The sequence below is a fragment of the Oncorhynchus mykiss genome, chromosome 6, assembly GCF_057628025.1.
Source record: "Oncorhynchus mykiss isolate SJ-2025 chromosome 6, ASM5762802v1, whole genome shotgun sequence".
NCBI classification, from domain to species: domain Eukaryota; kingdom Metazoa; phylum Chordata; class Actinopteri; order Salmoniformes; family Salmonidae; genus Oncorhynchus; species Oncorhynchus mykiss.
The window spans coordinates 57,809,247-57,828,378 of NC_143027.1; the positions used below are offsets into that span (position 1 = coordinate 57,809,247).

Below are 19,132 nucleotides of genomic sequence, written 5' to 3' on the forward strand. Positions count from 1 at the left end.
TTACAGTTTCAAAATAATATAGGCTACTGATGGCAACATGTACATTTTAAAAGCTGAATGGTTGTTTATTTTCAAGTACCAGGACTTTGTAGCTTGCTTTCATCATTCCAAAATAGTGTGATCCCACAGTCCTGAAGTAGAATGTCTCATGGCCTTCCAGCAGAATGGAACTCTCTCAGGGGAACCAATCCCTTCTGTGTGCTGTACCCTTCTCACTCATTCAGAGTGACTGCACCTGTTTTAATGAGAGAAGAAGTGTTAGGGATACAGTAAGATATTTTTTTTCAAATTGAGCGTTTAAAAAAAATTGCAAGCGCTGAATCTGGTCATTGACTGTTCAATTCAAGTTTAGATGAAAAACTGAACCTAGCAACCAACCACTGACTGTGCGTTGCTCAATCTATAGGAGCATATAAAATAAGTGTTATCCTATACCTTGAGGTTCAGAAAGCTTCCTGAGCATGACAATAGAACGTCTCTGGGGGAACCTGGGAAGCTGTGTCGACCAAAGCTTCAGATCCAATAAACAAGGCAATCCCTCCTGAAAAAGAAACCGTGTGATAGAAAGTGTAACATGTTGCTATAGTTTGTTATGAATGCCAAACTCATATTACTTAACAGGAATGTGGGACTTCAGATAAGTGGAAGTACTTGAATTAGCCTTCGCCTTTCCCCACCCGCTGTCTTATTTTCAACTCAGCTGCATCTCGTCTAATCTGACGGGACAAATCTTATCTTCATCTCCATAGGCTAAGCAGTCACCCTACAAAGATATGCATTTATCAGCCGGACAATAAGATCTACATTCTGATGTAGCCGAATATCCGCTGGCTGACGAAAATATATATTTCCCATGAGAGCATTAGACGAGAATTATATATACACTGAACAAAAATATAAACGCAACTATTTAAACAATTTCATTGAGTTACAGTTGATAAGGAAATCAGTCAATTGAAATACATCTATTAGGCCCTAATCTATGGATTTCACACGACTGAGCAGGGGAGCAACCATAGGCCCACCTAATTGGAAGCCAGGCCCACCTACTGGGGAGCCAGGCCCAGCCAATTAGAATGAGTTTTTCCCCAAGGTCTTAATTACAGACAGAAATACTCCTCAGTTTCATCAGCTGTCCAGGTGGTTGGTCTCAGACGATCCCGCAGGTGAAGAAGCCCGATGTGGAAGTCCTGGGCTGGGTGGTTATATGTGGCCTGCGGTTGTGAGGCTGATTGGACGTACTGCCAAATTCTCTAAAATTACATTGAAGGCGGCTTATGGTAGAGAAATTAACATTATATTATCTGGCAACAGCTCTGGTGGACATTTCTGCAGTCAGCATGTCAATTGCACACACCCTCAAAACTTGAGACTTCTGTGGCATTGTGTTGTGTGACAAAACTGCACATTTTAGAGTGGCCTGTTATTGTATCCTGCACAAGGTGCACCTGTGTTATCGTGCTGTTAAATCAGCTTATTGATAAGCCACACCTGTCAGGTGGATGGATTATCTTGGCAAAGGAGAAATGCTCACTAACAGGGATGTATACAAATTTGTGAACAACATTTGAGCAAAGCAAGCTTTTTGTTCATGTAGAACATTTCTGGGATATTTTATTTCAGCACCATGAAACATGGGACCAACACTTTACATGTTGCGTTTATATTTTTGTTCAGTATAATTAACCCATCAATGTGTGACCCACTGGCATTTTGTAAGAGAAAAATAAAGAGACAGGATTAATTTAATTTGCATGTAAAGGTTGTAGCCTAGTCTGCCATGATAACCCAGTTGCAGTTATTCGTCAGACCTATATTTTAGACCCACAATTACACCCGGTCGGTCCACAAACAAAGTACAACATTTTTAAATGAATTGTTGATACCCTCCAATTAAATGTTGATATCGGCTTTATGGGACATGTTCATTCAACCTAATAGGAAGCATAAAGAAATCAGGAGTTCAAACTGATTTAGTTCAAACTGATTTCAATTGTAGAAATTGAGGCTACCATGCAGCTTGGCCCCTTCCGCATATTCCCACACAGATCATGTTTTTCTCCTGTTCCCCTCCGTGCTCCCGCAGAACATCGATTCAGGCACATGGCGCTCTTATTAGTTCAGTGGCATTAAGCAAGTAAACAAAAGCTCAGTAGTTAAGAGTTTGCGTCTCGACCGGGCGACTTCTGTTGACCCGCACAACACAATGTGTCGCCATGTCAAGGGGAGATGCTCATTAGCGCTCTAGCAAACTTCCCCTCCCACAGTCGACGCGGTAAAACCTGTAATGACATCCAGCGATTGAAGGCCTTTTATTCCACAACTACGGCAGACGGCGGGATAAACCATAGGCCATCACAGGTAAGGAAGCAGAGACTCTCTTTTCCCCCATCTATGGAAAGCATCTATTGTGTTAACTTGTAGACACTGCACCCTAGGGGTAGGACGTTAGGCTAGTGGTTTCCTAATAATACAAACGCTTTACAGAAAATGAGAAAATATATATTTTTTTTGCAATTTATTATTTAGCCCAAACGTTTATAACGCGAAACATTAACATTCAACGTTTTACACTTTTCCGCTAAACAACGATTGTAGAAATGAAGCAATGCACATCAATTTGGATTTTTCAACAAATATATGGAGTGCAAATACTTTTCCTTTGAAACATCAAACGCTTATATACGCATATACGACACGAAATGTGACCTATATCAAATCAATAATGAGCTTATGAGCAAGTCATAATTTGAGCAAATTCAGTATAATAACCACGCAATCGTCAAAATAATGATAAAACGAAGAGTGATCAAGATGCAAAGATGAAATCGAATAATTTGAATAAGCTACCATTATTGTTGCTTGAACATGTCATCTTAACAAATCAGTGAAAGATGTCCTATACCAAATTAAAATAGCAGGTATTCATTGTCTCGCCAACAGGAGACAGGCCCTCATGCCTGTCGAATTGGTGTGGCCAGGAATTCCACCTTCACATAACCTGTGGGAGGCAATTTATCACTGTCCTGTGCAGGCCGTCTGCACTGCTTACCATGACCTCTCAGCCAAAGAGACATTTCACTGTTTTGGTTTTCAAATATTTTATTTGTTGAGCATCTTCCAAGTGGTCAAATAACTTGACTGAGGAGTGACATATTGACGTGAACTAAATGATGCTTATATAAATATAGACACAATTTCCAAATTGTGTGAGACTGTCTCAAATAATTTTTGTTGCGCATCAGCAAGTATTTATAAGATGCCGTGAAATAATGAGCAAAAGTTAAAATCACGACTTATATCCCACAAGAGTGATAGGCCTTTGAAGTAGGCCTATTGATCTATTGACGGTAAAATAAAAAAGTGACGTAGCCTACCTGGAAAACATCCACCCCTGAGTCTATAGGAAAATTGTTATACCATTTTTTTGGTAAACACATTTGACACAATTAGTGACATTCACTTTAAAATGTTCTTTCACCAGCAGAACGAAAACGATAAAGAAATGATAAGTCACTGAAATGGCTGATTTGTTCACCTACTGCCAGTTAGCCTGGCTGACGCAACCCACGTGATATAGGAGGTCGCCGAGTTTGGTATCAGCAGTAACTGCTAGTAGTAAGCATCATAGAAGATCAAACCAGGATGATTTCTCCCTTTATAGGCAAAAAGATAGACACTGGCCAAATCAAACTTGAAATATCATCAAGTGGATGATATTCAAATGAACAAAATTGTAGAAATGCTCAGTTTCAGCACTGAAGAAATATGAAACAAATCGAATACAGCTTTGAATGATTTCACTCATAAAATACATAGTCAAGTATGACTTTAGGTCATGTGCACTATGCAAAATCCTAGACCTAGAGCATGCTAAAATGTTATCATCGTGTTCCTTTTCACAAAATAGATTTCAAATAGGGGTATCAAGTGTATAGCTTCTACGGTTTGTATCGGGTTGTTTTACAAATGTGCAGTTACGGGTGTTACTATCACAGCCTATCAACGCATAGCCTACAAGTTGAGTGTATAGATAGATCACAGTTGCATGCGGTTGGGTCAATGTCCTTTAAAGCTCGCACATTTATAATTTATAAATCCCGATTACAACCTAAACAAAAAGGTTTAAAGTTGAGTGACTGGATCGGTGAACAAACAGTCCCTTGCATAATACACTATAGCGCTCTGCCAGCTGTCTTTTGTAAGTGGACAAGGGGTGGGTTATCACGTGCAAGACATGAGGGCAATTTAAGTGTATGGTTTAAGTGTACGGTGTCCCTCAATCGTCAGGTAGGGCGAAAGCAGAGGCAGACATCATATGGACACTTGTCGATTGCCTTGCTGACCATGAGAGATTGTGTGAAGAGAACAATATATTTGGACCAAAACAGGCTACAACCACCTGCCAATTGACGAAAGTGCTGTCAGATTCAAACATCCTCTTTACACATTAATGGTGTCCTTGTTTTAACACGTTTAAAGACATGCTCAAAAATTACAGGCTTAGATGTGGAGTAACCTCAAGCAATCAAGACAGAAACGTCGAGAATGTATTCAGTCAAATGTCAGTGGAAAAAAAATATTGAGCAACCGAACTACTAACACGAAGACAGTAAAACAAAACAAAAAAGTCGTACAAAACGTTACCCATTGATAGCGAATCCCAATGCAGCGCGATGTGTAGCCTACTTAAAAATGCGGATACACATTACAGTACCATGGAGAGCAGCACCACAGCAATACATGAAAGGAAAAACGTCACTTATTGAAGTATGGCAAATAACTTGCATCTGCAGAAGACCGTTAGAAACTGTCTAAGTCCGTTATATTTGCTTGAAAAAGTCTGCAAGTTATTAAATCAATTCTTAAAACATTTGTTTGGGTTGTCCGATTTTTGTCCAAGCTTTTTGACGTCTGCTTCATTTATACAATAGTTTATTTCAACTCACTTATAAGGAATTGATCCAAAACGAAACCAGGGGAAAGTATAGGCCTGAAGCTCAGTTGACATGGGGGGAAAACCTCCAGAATCGATGCTCAAACGTGTACAAATAGACCAACGTTGTACTGAATGTGTACAATGGTAACGAGTCACAATCCATGGTGTACCTCAGTGATCGCTGCCAACGCAACAACAAATGTCACTCCCGATCTTTTTGACGACCCATAAGGCAGAGAACAAACAGCCCACGTGTGAGACACAGAAAAAGATCAAATGAACCGACTGAAAAAGACACGCTGCCTGCTGATGACACAGAAGACGCATAGTGAACTAGCGAACCCAGGAGAGAGGGGCCGCCAAGCTAAAGGTTGAACAACTCGGGGTACGGCTCCAAGATCTGACTGCATTTAAAGTTCCAATTTGCAGCATAGAGTGGGGGGGGGGGGGGGGAATGTTATTAACCTATACATTGAGAATTACCCAACCGTGAACATGAGAAAAAGTTTTCATGAGAATCATCAGCTTGTGACGGGGGGGTTCAGGGTCCACAAGAGCGCCGGTAAACCCACCAACGATTTCCAAGGAATAGTTTGTTTCTTTCTCTACGCATAGCGATCTCAGTGTATTAGAGATACACGAAAAGGCAGGAGAAAAAAAAGGCACCAGAGTGCACTCAAGATTAAACATATTTTACTTAACAGTTTTGACTAGACTAATGAAAATATTGTTTCCCCCAATCCATTTCACCAACGTGTAGAGATGTAAGTAACTTATGTATTGTAGAAGCAAAATGGGCGGCTTATAGTAGACAGTTCATGCAGACTGTCTCTCTCTTTTTTCTTATTCGGAGTTCAACGTAAAGAGCGGCACTGGGGCGATATTTTTAGTCCCTTAAACTCCCTCAAACACTGTAGGCTACTGCAGTGTTGGCAAGGATGGCTTTTCAATCGGCCCTCTTACCAATATCGGTCTTGGGACTGATGACTAGTTTGGTGCGGGATGGAATTTGGGCATTATTTGGACACAGACGAACGCAGTAACTGAACACAAGAAAAATTGCTTTGGGGACACTGATATTGGCCATGTAACACAAACCTTTTTTTCCCCCCAATATTATTCACTAAGCTTATGGACCACATGAAACGTGAGCAAACATTCTGCATTGTCCACATTCTCAAATGTGTTCGTAGATTGAATAATAATTGTTTATCATTATCAGCGATGTTATAGTCTACACTTTATTGATGTTATTGTAACTATGACAAAGCTAGAGCCAGCAATAGCCTAATGACTCACATTGTCGCGATATCCTCCACAAGGCAGGCTCTCTAACGGAATAAGTCGTGAATGGCTTTTCTGTGCCACTATTTTCACTGTGCAGATTATCAGTCGGAGCATCTACTTATCATGCTTTTCATATTCTATTTAGTCTCACCATTGTTCTCTTTAAGAACCGGGGTATTTTTTTCTGCCAGTCTTAAATTAGTGTTTTCAATTCGATGAATTCAACTTTTGTTTTTTCCTGTTATTGTTCATTTATAGAACTGTCTCCTGTCTGACACCGCAGTCAGTAAACTTGGCTATTTCCTATTTTACATCCTCCCATACATAAATTATTTCATTTCAGTCCGATAATGAAAGAAGCTTTACACAATGAAACCCTATTACAACGTCTTTATTCTAATTTTCACTATTAGATAAGGGCATTATTTGTATAGACAACTTCCCGCAGTCTTGCTCTTTTCAATATGAGTGAACACTGGCAAATGTCGTTTTGTTATCTGGGCAAGTCTAGTTTTGACATTTGTTAAAACGCCCCCCTCCCTTGGCACAGCATGTACATTATGAGGGCTCCATCTGTTTAAAGTCGCGTAGAATACTGTCCCGTGATGCAGTAGGTAGTGCGTGATGTAATTTCGCAGCAGATATAAATATCGTAGACGAGGGAAAAGCGGCATGGCTGAGCCGCGCTTGCCTAGACGGCCAACACTTCAACTTATACTTGGACAAGTTCGACTCGAATCTACACACGTTACCTCCGAGAGGGACAGTCATACCAAGCAATAATAGATGTCGCACCAACGGGAACTCATCTTTGTCTTGGAATGAGCGTCTTTTGTAGCTTTTTTTCATTCGTTCCTTTTTTCTTATTCGGAGTTCAACGTAAAGACCGGCACTGGGGTGATATTTTTAGTCCCTTAAACTCCCTCAAACACTGTAGGCTACTGCAGTGTTGGCAAGGATGGCTTTTCAATCGGCCCTCTTACCAATATTGGTCTTGGGACTGATGACTAGTTTGGTGCGTTGTGCCCCCTTCCCTGGCAGGCTGAATGGCACAGTGGAACGACACTGGGAGACACTCTACTCGCGGTCCTTGGCTCGGATCCCCGGGGAGAAAAGAGAGATAAACCGGGACAGCGACTATCTTATGGGCATTAAACGGCTACGACGCCTTTATTGCAATGTAGGAATTGGGTTTCATATTCAAGTTTCACCCGATGGGAGAATAACAGGAGTGCACAGTGAAAACCGTTACAGTAAGTTCAACGTGATTATTTCGACTTTTCACGCATTAGACTGCCTCCTCGCATTAGTTGCATATGCCTCTTGTGCTGTCATTCCCAACCTGATCTCTGGCCTGCCTGGTCATTCCATGCACTTATAGCCCGTTCCCGTGCGAACCATTGGTATTAGAATAGGCCTAGGCTATTCATAAAATGAAATCCAATATTTCATAACATATTTCATGCAATCAATTATAAAAAAAAATATTAGTGACTTACGCCCCCAAACATTATTTATAAAAACACGTTTTTATGTGGCACTTGTTTATTCCAATTAGCCTATACTTATTTGAAGTGACTGCTAGATTGTGTCTTCATAAACATATTATCGCGATGAATATATGGCATATTATGTGATAGTGTCAGTGTCGGGGCAGGGGTCTCTTGGCACGGTTTGAAATGCCTCACCAATGTGTTTAATTTGAAAGTGGAATAGATAGGACTTGATTGCAGGATTAGAATGTGATTCTTATTTCACTGCTGATGAAATATGTTGTCTGTGTGGCATCGGTGACATGCAGTGCTATGCTAGCAATCTAAAAAGCGATGCTCCTATTAAATAAATAGGCCTAAGTGTCTTGTGTCAAAGGAGCGAATAAGGTGGGCATGCGTTGGAACATCTGGAGGCTAAAAATGACGTGTGGGTACTTTCCACTCTGAAACCAGTGTCTGAAATCAGAGATTTCTAGGAACCAAGCCAAGATCCAATACGTCCTAAAGTTAGGACGGAGATAAACCCATATGTTACGGTAAATTAACCCCTTGGCCTTGCGTGTCAAATTAATGTCCGCTCGAGACAAAGTCATATTCGATTACACTTGCAGACACAAATAACAAACATTTAATTGTCTAACAGTTGTCATTGAAAATATGATCCTATATCTTCTCAACGACGTAATGTGACAAATACGCCCCGATCGCCTATATCGAAAAGGTCTGCCTGTGAATGTAAAGGTTGTTTTGTGTTCCCTTGGCCTATTTTGAGACATGACATACAATTCAAGCGAGATACATTACATAGATTCTGTTTGAACAGTTCTAGTCGCCATAAAAACACATTCAAAAAGGGAGTCAGACATCATTCTGGACTCAAAAGTGACATATGATGCTTCCGTTTGCACACTTTTAACAAAAAGGCACAAGAACAGCATCAGAGGTCCATAGGCGTGCTTGATTGACCTGATCTGTAACAAATGATGTGTCAATGTGTGTTAATGCACTGGCAAACATTTCCTGTAAAATGTACAGTAACTTACTGTCAGCAATTGGCCAGTAGGTTACTAAATAATTTTACAGTACAGCTACTGTTATCCATTTTATGGTACCAAAAGTGTTACTGTATATTACTGGAAATACCCCTGCAGCGACATATTACCCAGTGTTCTTAGCAAGTTTTCATTTAGTTCATTCAACGGTGCTCTTGTCCTTAACAAATTATAGTCCGTGCATTCAACCAAGGTTTATAGCATGTAAAAAGTCATAGCACGTAAACATGTCTGTAACCATTACTGAAAATGTTGTTGTAGTTGAGGATACATTGATCTTCAATATAATTGTAATTACAACAAGATATCTTGTCAATACAATACTGAGATATTCATGGTAACTTGATTGCAGAGCAATGAAATACAGTGCACAGACATTAAAAGTGACCATTAAACTGTAAGAAAATGATTTCTACAGTATTTTACTGTAATTACAAGGGATTAGAGCAAGCAAGTTGGCTACATGCATTTGCATATTACCGCATACTAATGGTGCTTTCTATCACTTGCACTTCTAGAGGCTGAAACAAAGTCTTCCAAACTGGCCGATTACAGGGCAAATCAGGTCAAACGGACCTGGGTAAATATTCAACCATTAAAAAGGTTTATAAAACCCGCTACCACTCTGATCTGTTCACTATATACATTGAAATTGTCAGGGAACTACTACCACATATCACTTAAATTGGTACAGGACTCTCGCTATCAGATGCAACAAATATAGCCACTACAAGGCACGCCTTAAAATATGTTAATGAGCCAGCGATTCTTTCTCCTCCCACAATATTTCCCCCACAACGCACAATATTTTACAGTATGCTGCAGTAAATACATAGCAAAACAGTACTTTATTGTTGAATTGCATTGAATATTTAACATTCACAATGGCTAATTTCATTATATATTACACAATACCAACTGATATTTGGTGTTTTATAATCATTTGCACTTTAGGCCTTAACAAAAGCTTCTAAACTGCCAGTGACTACAAGCCTCTTTCTTGGAGGATGCATGCTTGCACATTTAACATTTTTAAATATAAAAAAAAGTTTGTTTCTGTCTCCAGAAATGAGCGAAATCAACTGACGACGTGATATGAAGTTAGTTGCTTGTGAACCACATACAAGACTATTTGTTTTCTTCTTTCCAGGTCTCCTTGAGATATCTCCAGTAGAGAGAGGAGTTGTGACAATCTTTGGCGTCCAAAGCAGTCTATTCGTGGCCATGAACAGCAAAGGGAAGCTGTACGGATCTGTGAGTGTACGAGATGATTTACGGTTGATTTCTGCCGGGAGATGTTATTATCGGTAGCCTACTCGATGACATGTCACCATTTGAGCTGTAGCAACCACTTCCTCTGCTACATACACCGCAGCACCCCCGACAGCTCCTTTCCGCGTCACATTGTTGGGCTGGGTTATGGCATGTTTCCAGTGCCTGGCCGTGTTTTCATTGTGGGCCGGATAAACCCAGGAACGGTAGCGCAGTAGATCATTCAGACTGCGCATTCCATTCTTAGCATTGCCAGCCACCACATGCACCTACTGTCTTTCTCAGAGTAAAGATAAACTGGCCAAAAAGACCACCCACACACACTGCCTATAGACCCCACCACACAGCACATTCATGAATGTTCTTGATGGGATAGTTAAATAGTTGGATTGTGGCTCTTACGTAATCGGTTTTAATCACCTGCCCCGGTTATCCCTACCTAACAAAAGCATCAACAAATGCAAAAACCAAGCAGTCAAATAGACTAACCTACCCCCATGTCATTCATTAAAGGATATATGGCATATAACTGTTAACATTATACAATATTTTGTCAAGTTTCAATTTCCACAAAGTAGGTAACGTCTTGTCTATGCAATTATACTGCTCATACTACACCTGTAGCCTGTAATTAAACATCATTCTAATCTTCTCTGTTTTAGGTTCATTACAACAACGAGTGCAAATTCAAAGAAACTCTCCTGGCAAATAATTACAACGCTTACGAATCGGTGGCATACCCAACGATGTACATTGGACTAAGCAAGACTGGTAAAACAAAAAGGGGAAACCGAGTGTCACCAGCCATGACGGTGACGCATTTCTTGCCAAGAATCTGAGTCACTCAGAAATAGACTTAACCTCAAAGGTGGGGTGAGGGGGACTCAAAATGATGCACTTTTAACTGGAGTTTTATGCAAGACTAAGTGTATCATCCTGTTTAAAATGTTATGTATAAGTTTGTATATCAGTTTATTTATTATGTAAAACAATTTTGTATTTGGGCAGGAAACAGGTCCTCACATCAGGGGGAATTTCAGAAATCAACACATTTATTTATGTTTTTTAATTTATCCGAAGTCTGCTGCTATTAAGTGTTTGGGTAAGTGAGATTCCTTTGTTGAATTATGGTTTTCTTTGCACTGTTTATAGACAAAATATTCTACAGCGACAGAGCAAAGGATACTTTTGTATGACTTATTTTTCTTCTATGGAATTAACTTCTAAGTCTTAGACCGATGTTCAAACAAGGGAAATATCAAATGATTGGTTTTAGAAGCAGAAGCAATTGTCCAATGGCAGGACTCTTTGTAGGCATTGGAGTCTAATTGAAACAGTATCAGCTTACTACTGGTTACAGAATGAGCCGCGTTGAAGTCCTATCCTCTCAAATCTGTTTTTAGCTCTGCCAGGGGGTTGAACTTTGAACTTTTCTGCAGTCAATCTTTGTCAGATCTATAAGACTCTGGATAGAGAGAGGCATCTTCTTGACATTGTATAAGCAGAGAATTTGAGAGTTTATAGGCAAGGTCAGTGTGCTGACACACAAGGCAGAAACCATAGCCATGGCTCTATAACATACAGCTTTTACGAGGGGAAGTAAAAAAAAAATCAAAGTCCTCAGCTGTATAGAGGATATATGGATCCCAAAATGATTAATTGAAATCATCACAAGTTCCGCATCAGAGCTCCTCCCTGAGTGCAAAAAAAGAAGATAATGTAATGATTGTCACAGGTTGTTTTCCCCAAGTGTGTACACCGAAAAGGTATACTTTTTTTTTTTTTTTGGGGGGGGGGGGGGCATGCATTGCCTCCCATTTCTTCCCATTGCCCCACTGTCCTTGTTATCTATCCTCTACCTCACATAATCAACAAATCCCCTCAAAACTTCTCTAAAGTTTGTCCTGTAGTAACTCTGTTGAACCAGTTTGAGATTAGCCCTAATCTTCTCGGAGCACCATGCCATAGGCAGAAGTTCAGGCAGCCATTTTGTCCCAGTTGCGCCTTGTCACGTTTGAGCTATCTTTACCCTGTGATTTACTTTTAGAAAGGATGATCATGGTGGGAATATTTACAGACAGCTGTTAGACTGCACTATATGCTTAACCGGTAACCCTATATTTTTCTCTATATATTTTGTAAATATAACCCCTGGTAACTGGCGGAGCAGAGCGATGCTGCTTCAAAAAGTCTGTTATTCCTCCTTTGGGATCATTCATTCACAGACGAAGGGGATTGACCAGGAGATGGCCCATGCCAGAGGGTGTCTCTCTCTCTCTGTCTGTAGTCCCAGTCGGTATTCGCTTAATAATAAGGAATTCCCTCCACCACAAATTGGGGAAAAAACAACATTCTTTCCTATTGACCTCCATTGTAAAAGAGGCAACTTTCTTCATCGTTTTTTTTACAATGTCGAAAAGCTGCTGTGTTCAACGTAACCAGGTCAAAAAATCCTGACCTACGGTTTGCAATGCTCCCACGTAGGGAAATAGAGCCTGCGAGAAGAGCCCTGTGCTGGGGCTTCAGGCTAGTCGGCGTGGGAGAGAGCGGGAAATCTGGGGACCCGGTGTCCAAGTAGGCTACACCTAGCTATGTGTGTGGAAAACATTTCATCACAGCTAAGACATTTTACTTGCTTAGTATAGTCCATTTGTAACTCCACTCATTACTTGTAGCTGTATAAGCCATTTGTTTGTGTTGTTGGTTTTGGCTAATGTTAGCTAGCTACCACTAACGTGGCTGCTAGCACGGTCATGAAAAGGGGCATAAGGGAAGACCTACAATGTTACGTTTTTTTGTTGTTCTATAAGTAGTGAGAACACTAGGAAGCTGGCAATGTTGAAAAGTTATCTTTAGGCATGTTGTACTTTTCGTAAATGTTATTTTGTAATTGACTAAAACAAGCAGACAACAAGAAAGTTGCATTTGAAAAAGGTAACGTTTTTACTCTGAGCCAACAGGGCAACCTATGTAACCACCGGATGTTTTCCCCACAAGCGGGCCGGGCTGCAGCGTTCTATCTAATACAATACCGACTGGGACTATTAGAATACTTCTAGATTGTACGATGGTGTTCATTCTCTTCTGAGAGGGTTCCATCTCAGGTTCAACATTCCACATACCATGGCAGTTTACAAGGTGCAGTACTGATTTCAGACAACTCAAACTGGAAGCGAAGGCCCAGTGTTTTATATTCAATATAACAAAAGTAACAATAGCGTCCAAATCCTGAGAAATCTAGCGAGGCGTAACTTTTGACACAGCAAATAGCTTTTCTAAATGCATCTCACTGGGTAGTAGTAAAAAATAGAATGGCTGAGGCTCCAGCAAATATCTCAGGGTGTTGTTGGTGAACTCTCGGTGTCCATTTCTAAACACCTGCTGTGGAAGTCTAGGTCTCCCGTAAAACAATCCTAACCTAGATCCCGTCTTGCCCTTCAAAAAAAAGACACGAGCACACGGCAGCCAAAATGAGTCAAGACTACGATGCTCTTGTCTACCCTCCAGCTCCTGAGACCGACTGGTCAGAGAGCTATCCAATGCTGTACCAAACTTAATATTGTCACATATGACCTGGACGCTCAAAACACCTGTTGGTAATATTATTTAGTCACCCGAGACATCAGGCTGCACTGCCAATCCCATAACTATTTTCCTTTGCCACAGCTGTGCCAAACGTTCCCCAACAGACTGTTTTGCATGGCTCACCATAATGTTTACAAAAAGACTGAGAAGCCACTGGCAAATATTCTGTGACCTCTCCCATCGACCCTGTTCCAACCCCAGGAGAGTCACCTCATTTGCTTACACAGCAAGTGCACAAGCAATACAACACAAGTGCACAAGCAACACAACACAATGATCGGAGAAGTGCACCGTGTAGACAAGAGAGTTTGAACAATTGTTCAGACATTTAAATCTATCCCTGAATCTATCTGATGAGACGGCACAGAGACAAGAACTTCAAGTGCAGAATAACGAGCATGTTGTCAGTGTTAAATGGTCATCATCTATTGTCTCCTCTGGGCGCTCATTTCTTCCACTGCGGTGCGGTTTCTGCACCCATTGGAGGGCTCTTGGGTCTCAAGTAACAAGTGCTTTGAGTCCTGTGGTCTTGTTACTCATCATCTCTATTATCTGTAGTTTTATACAGGTCTTGTTAAATTATTTTGACGTATGTGCTGTGCACATGACTAATGCCTAACTTAAATTTGAAGTTAATAAAACTCCCAATGTTGTAAAATGACTCTTTCTTGTCTGAACCCTTGTTGGAACATGTCTTCACAGACTATAAACATAGGAGTTCAGGATTCCAATGGCTCTCTAACGCACAGAGTTTCACATCAAATTCTATTTTATCTACCGCACTACAATACACACTATTCAATGGCGAAACCAGAAATATATCTTTCAAACTGAGGAGAGGAAAGAAAGTTACGTCAATTCCAAGTTATTTCTTTGTTGAACTGTCCATTTTGATAAATGCCTCAAAGAAAAATGGCCTTGGAAGAGTGAGACAGGTGTGGCCACTCAATACACATGTATTTCTGTCCACTGGGGAGCGCGAGCTAAATGGAGCCTCGTCTTTGCCTGAAAGAATGACAGCTTTCTGCTCCAGTAAACGGAGGCTGCAATGTTTAAGGATTGTAAACAATCCCTAAAAATAGTGGCTACACGCCATCCATCTGCCCTGACTCGATTGTCTGTCAACCAAATAAACATCCATCAACCCACGGGCCAACACGTCTTTCTATTTCAGATGTGCCTTTCAAGTTCTGTAAAACACAAAAGGACTTCACAGAGACAGCCAGGGAAACTTGCAACGATTTGTTCACTAACAGAGATGGGTAATTGAATGGTTGCCCAATGGCGCTATGTAAATAGGCAGCGGAGTGTTGGAGGATTCCAACGAGGTATGGATGAAGGTAGCCATTCTACATTTCCAATGTGACTTTGTCCCTCTGCCCTAACAGAGTTCAGTGAATACTAGGGGTTCGGCACTGGGGGACTGACACAAGGCATGTGACGTGAGGTAGAGTATCAAAGTCTTTGTGAAATAAACAAGTCAAACTAAATGTAATTAGCAACAAAAGAAAAAACGCTAAATAAGTGATATTGCGGAATTGTGAATGGCACAAACAATCTCCACAAACTCTGTTTTTCCCTGCCAAAAGCTATTTAAGACTGACAACTGCATACACGCACCCCCCAACATACACACAAATCAGTCTATTTAACGGCAAGATCATCAAGTGTCTAAAGCCATCCGTGTAGATGCCAGTTGTAAAGAATGATTAAAACATCACGCTGCAGTGGGATGGGGCCAGGCGTGTTGCTGACTGGCAGGGGCACCTTGAGCACTTAGTTATCTAGGCCCCCTCGCAGAGTCCCTGAATTCCATGGGTATCGCACCTCCTAAGCCCCAGCTTATAGGGTTTTGCTGCTTTATCCAGCCGGCAAACACAAGCGAAGCCTGAGTCTTTAACGCCAGTGAGACTGGATCATCTCTGAGGGGAAAAGGGGGCAATGAGAGGAGATGGATGAAGCGGGACGGGGCTCAATTGTTCTCTACTGTCAAAACAAAATGAGATTGTGTGGGGCTTTCTATCCCTCATAAGCGCAGCGGCAGAGAGGATATAAATGGACATTTTTCTACGGTTGCATTATTCCCTGCTAATCAACCACACTATAGATGCTTCAGATTAACTAACTTCTCTCAAGACATCAATGAGTGGAGTTTTTTTGATCTATGGCACTATGACACTGTTAATTGGCTAAATAAAACAGTGAGGCGCTGAAGCACATCAGCCAGACGCAAGGAAATTCAAATAGCCACACCTGGCCTAAAACCACATGCAAACAACCGTTTGTGTTAACAAACACCTGGTGTACTATCAGGTGACTGGCTCCTCGGCGTAACCCTTGGTTTAGCTTTATTCAGCCACGATAATAGGCGGCATCTTTGGCAGACCGAGTGTGGTTGGCAGAACTTGGCACATAGGAGAGCATCAGAGCCAGGGTGTGTCACGCTGCTGCCCATTTCAGAGGCGTATTATTACATCACATAATGTTTCAGTGTAACACAGTAAAACCTTGATAGTGTCTCACTTGAATGTACTGCGACGCCGAGTCATGGAAATGTGAATATTTTTGTTCTAAATGGCTAAATCTATGGATTGAATTAGCCAAAACTTGACTTGACGTTGAAGTACCTTTCTTCAAGTCGAAATGCATTCCACCCATAACGTTTGCAATGTGGTGACGAGCGCGGGATATGGCTCAAAAACGTACCTCAATCCAGGGATGGAAGATGTCATTGTACTCTTAATTATCCCATTATCCAAAATGACAAATCGAGAAGATTAAAATACTGCTTGGTTTAACAAACAATTAAACTGCCATTTGCGTCCTCATGCTAGGCTAGCTTTAGCATTTACTAGCGTAAGGACGAAAAATGCTGACTCATTGAAAACGAGCAGTATTTCAATCTTCTTGATTTGTCATTTCGGATAATAGGATTGAGGCACGTTTTCGAGCCGCATCCCGCGCTCGTCAATGCGGTGCAAACATTATGGGTTGTGTGCGTTTCGAACCTGATAGGAATCAGATGTATTTACTGTTGATCCTCAGGTCGGCTAGGATTAACAGTCCCACAGTATTCCACCTGAAGATAAAACTCAAAACATTACAGAGAAAAACAACCAAACAGGCTTTGGATCAGAATGCAAAACACCAACTAGGTACAAATGCATACATCCCTACCAGAATCTTAAAGTGTGTGCTTAAAATATGTCTGAGAGGGAGAGGGGGGTGTATGTTTGAGATCCTCCAGATGTTTGCCTATAAAGACAAAGTACTTCAAAAGGTGCTGAAAAGACTCCACCCCCCTTTCACTTCCATGCTGTGTAATGCTTTCTGTCCTGGGGCATTTAGGAAATGACATAGACCTGTAATCATGGGGCCGATGGTCACCATTTCAGCAGAAACAGTGGAGGCCATGAGCCATTTCCCTTATTTCATGCAACAAACAAATTTCCTTGGAGATTTAGAAGATGGTTAAGCCTACTTACTGGGGAACTAGAACATGACTCTAAGTAACACATGCGTATTATGCAGCCAATGACATCACTCTGTGTGTGTCAACTTGTTTTGCCGGTTTCCCAATGCACTACAATAGCAGTGCATCCTATGCACAAAATCCTTCTGCAGTTTATGGAGTGACGATGGTATCCTTTATATGCTCTACTCTTTTCTCTCAGAATATTTATATTGTAAGACAGTATTTTTGAATGAGCCCCAAGAGGAGTGGCCTCAGTAAATCTTGGGCAACAGGATCAAAGCCACGTTACGCTGTTATCCTATGTTACAATAAAACTACAATATATATATAATAACGGATGGAAGTTGCCTGCCAGTGAGTGCATTAGCAGAGCAATCAACTCTTATTCGATGGGACATCAGGATGACCACATAGGTCAATAGTGCTGTAGATCAGTAGGCCTATGAATGTCACATCCTCTGCACTGAGCGTCACACAGAAGCCATGGACTCATTTCAGCATGACATCATGTTTCTAAAGTCTTTCACCAGACAGTTCGGCCTGGCAAGAGAGCCTAGTTTAAACTGTGACTCAAGCAGTGCAATGAACATTACTCATTCATCCAAAGCATGAAGGCGTTCTCTCAAATGCCACCATCAGGTAACAGCACAGGATTGCAGTGCAGGCCTTCAATTCACTGTTGATGGGGCCATTGGTCGAGGCACGCGAACTGACTCTTACTAAGAGGTCTGGAGCAAACAATTCGCGAAGTCTACCAACAAGTATAAACACAACATTTTTGTCGCCATTCGATCATCAGAGGGCTGGAGCCTGTGTGAGACTATGGGCATGATACTGGCTGACAAGGCATACTGATCAAAAGTAAAAGACAACATCAGCATGGCAATATGACTTTTCCTTTTCGGTATGCCTACAATTAAATGTAGCTATAAAAGGGTTAAGGCTACCATCTCATCTCGTTAACCAGCCTAGGTTCCCCTACTCACCATCAACCTCTATCACCCTGAACAGACGAGAAGACAGCTGGCCTCCGTGCAAATAAGGAAGGCAAATGCGCAGTGCACCAATTCAAGGCGTAAAAGTGCGCAAAAGCAGGCCTTTCCTTTCCAATATACTTGTAAACTTTGAAGACGTCATTAGCGCGAACTTCAACCAATTGCATGTGTCAAGGTAAGACTCCATGAAGCTCATGAAGACGGTTTTGAATTTAAAATTGATAATGTGGTATTGTGCGCCACCTAGTGAGTATAATGACATGGACCACTGAGTGAAAAAAAATCTGGTTTACAGAATTAGGCTATTTATTTTAGGCAGAGCACGGTCTGTAGTGGTCAGCCAGTAATCTTCAAGTAGTCTCCCGTTTAGTCGGTCAAATCATAATGTTATGAATAAAGTTAAAGACTTCAGTTTCATAAGGAATTCAAAACATGAATTTTGACAAATGTTGGCCTACTGGAATAAGGTACTCACCGAGAGATGTTGTCTCGACCGTCCACACAGTTTAATACTACCTGATCTGGCGTACTGCGCTTTGAAATGTCGGTCCTCGGCTGCATTTTCATGAATGGGGATATTTGCTCTAAATTACTGTTTAACTTCTATGTAGCCTCCATTTCACAGTCCACCGAGGAGTTCGTCAATTGACCACGAGTGCACACTAAACATCGGAAACCCTCGGTCAAAATCAGATAACAGAGGGGTAAATCTGTTATTTGTGCTAGTTGACCAAGTCCAACAAAGACAGATATGTTCCTGTGCCAGAGCTGGTTTGAATTACACATAATTTGTACCCTTGGTATTTCGTGAAATAATGGAACGCTCCCCGTGATTGAGCAATGGCAAACCGGATTTAATTAGTATAGCCTAATTTAAAAAGGTTGTTGTTATATTATAACGACGAGTGGATGGCTATACTTTAATCCTGTAATTCACTTTAACTTCTCAAGACCTTATGAATTACACAGGGCTATAAATCAAATCTGCATATTTAAACAAAACATATCATTATAATCAATGAATTATAATACTA

At 41.0% G+C, this 19,132-nt stretch overlaps 1 protein-coding gene and 1 long non-coding RNA gene across 3 annotated transcripts; one reads left to right on the top strand and one right to left on the bottom strand.

The window, feature by feature from the left end:
- Positions 1 to 37: 37 nt before the first annotated feature.
- On the bottom strand, positions 38 to 18,818 carry LOC110526227 (uncharacterized). 2 transcript variants are annotated; one of them, XR_002473905.3, is made up of 3 exons: positions 18,574 to 18,818; positions 436 to 541; positions 38 to 235 (listed from the first exon to the last, which is right to left on the bottom strand). It is a non-coding gene; the product is annotated as an uncharacterized LOC110526227 (long non-coding RNA). The 2 variants fall into 2 exon arrangements; XR_005052172.2 differs by lacking the exon at positions 18,574 to 18,818 and adding an exon at positions 18,090 to 18,303.
- On the top strand, positions 6,899 to 14,286 carry LOC110526226 (fibroblast growth factor 4B). Its single transcript, XM_021607014.3, has 3 exons — positions 6,899 to 7,479; positions 9,922 to 10,025; positions 10,706 to 14,286. The coding sequence occupies exons 1-3, from the start codon at positions 7,185 to 7,187 to the stop codon at positions 10,880 to 10,882; spliced, it is 576 nt and encodes a 191-aa protein (XP_021462689.2). The 5' UTR covers positions 6,899 to 7,184; the 3' UTR covers positions 10,883 to 14,286.
- Positions 18,819 to 19,132: the final 314 nt, after the last annotated feature.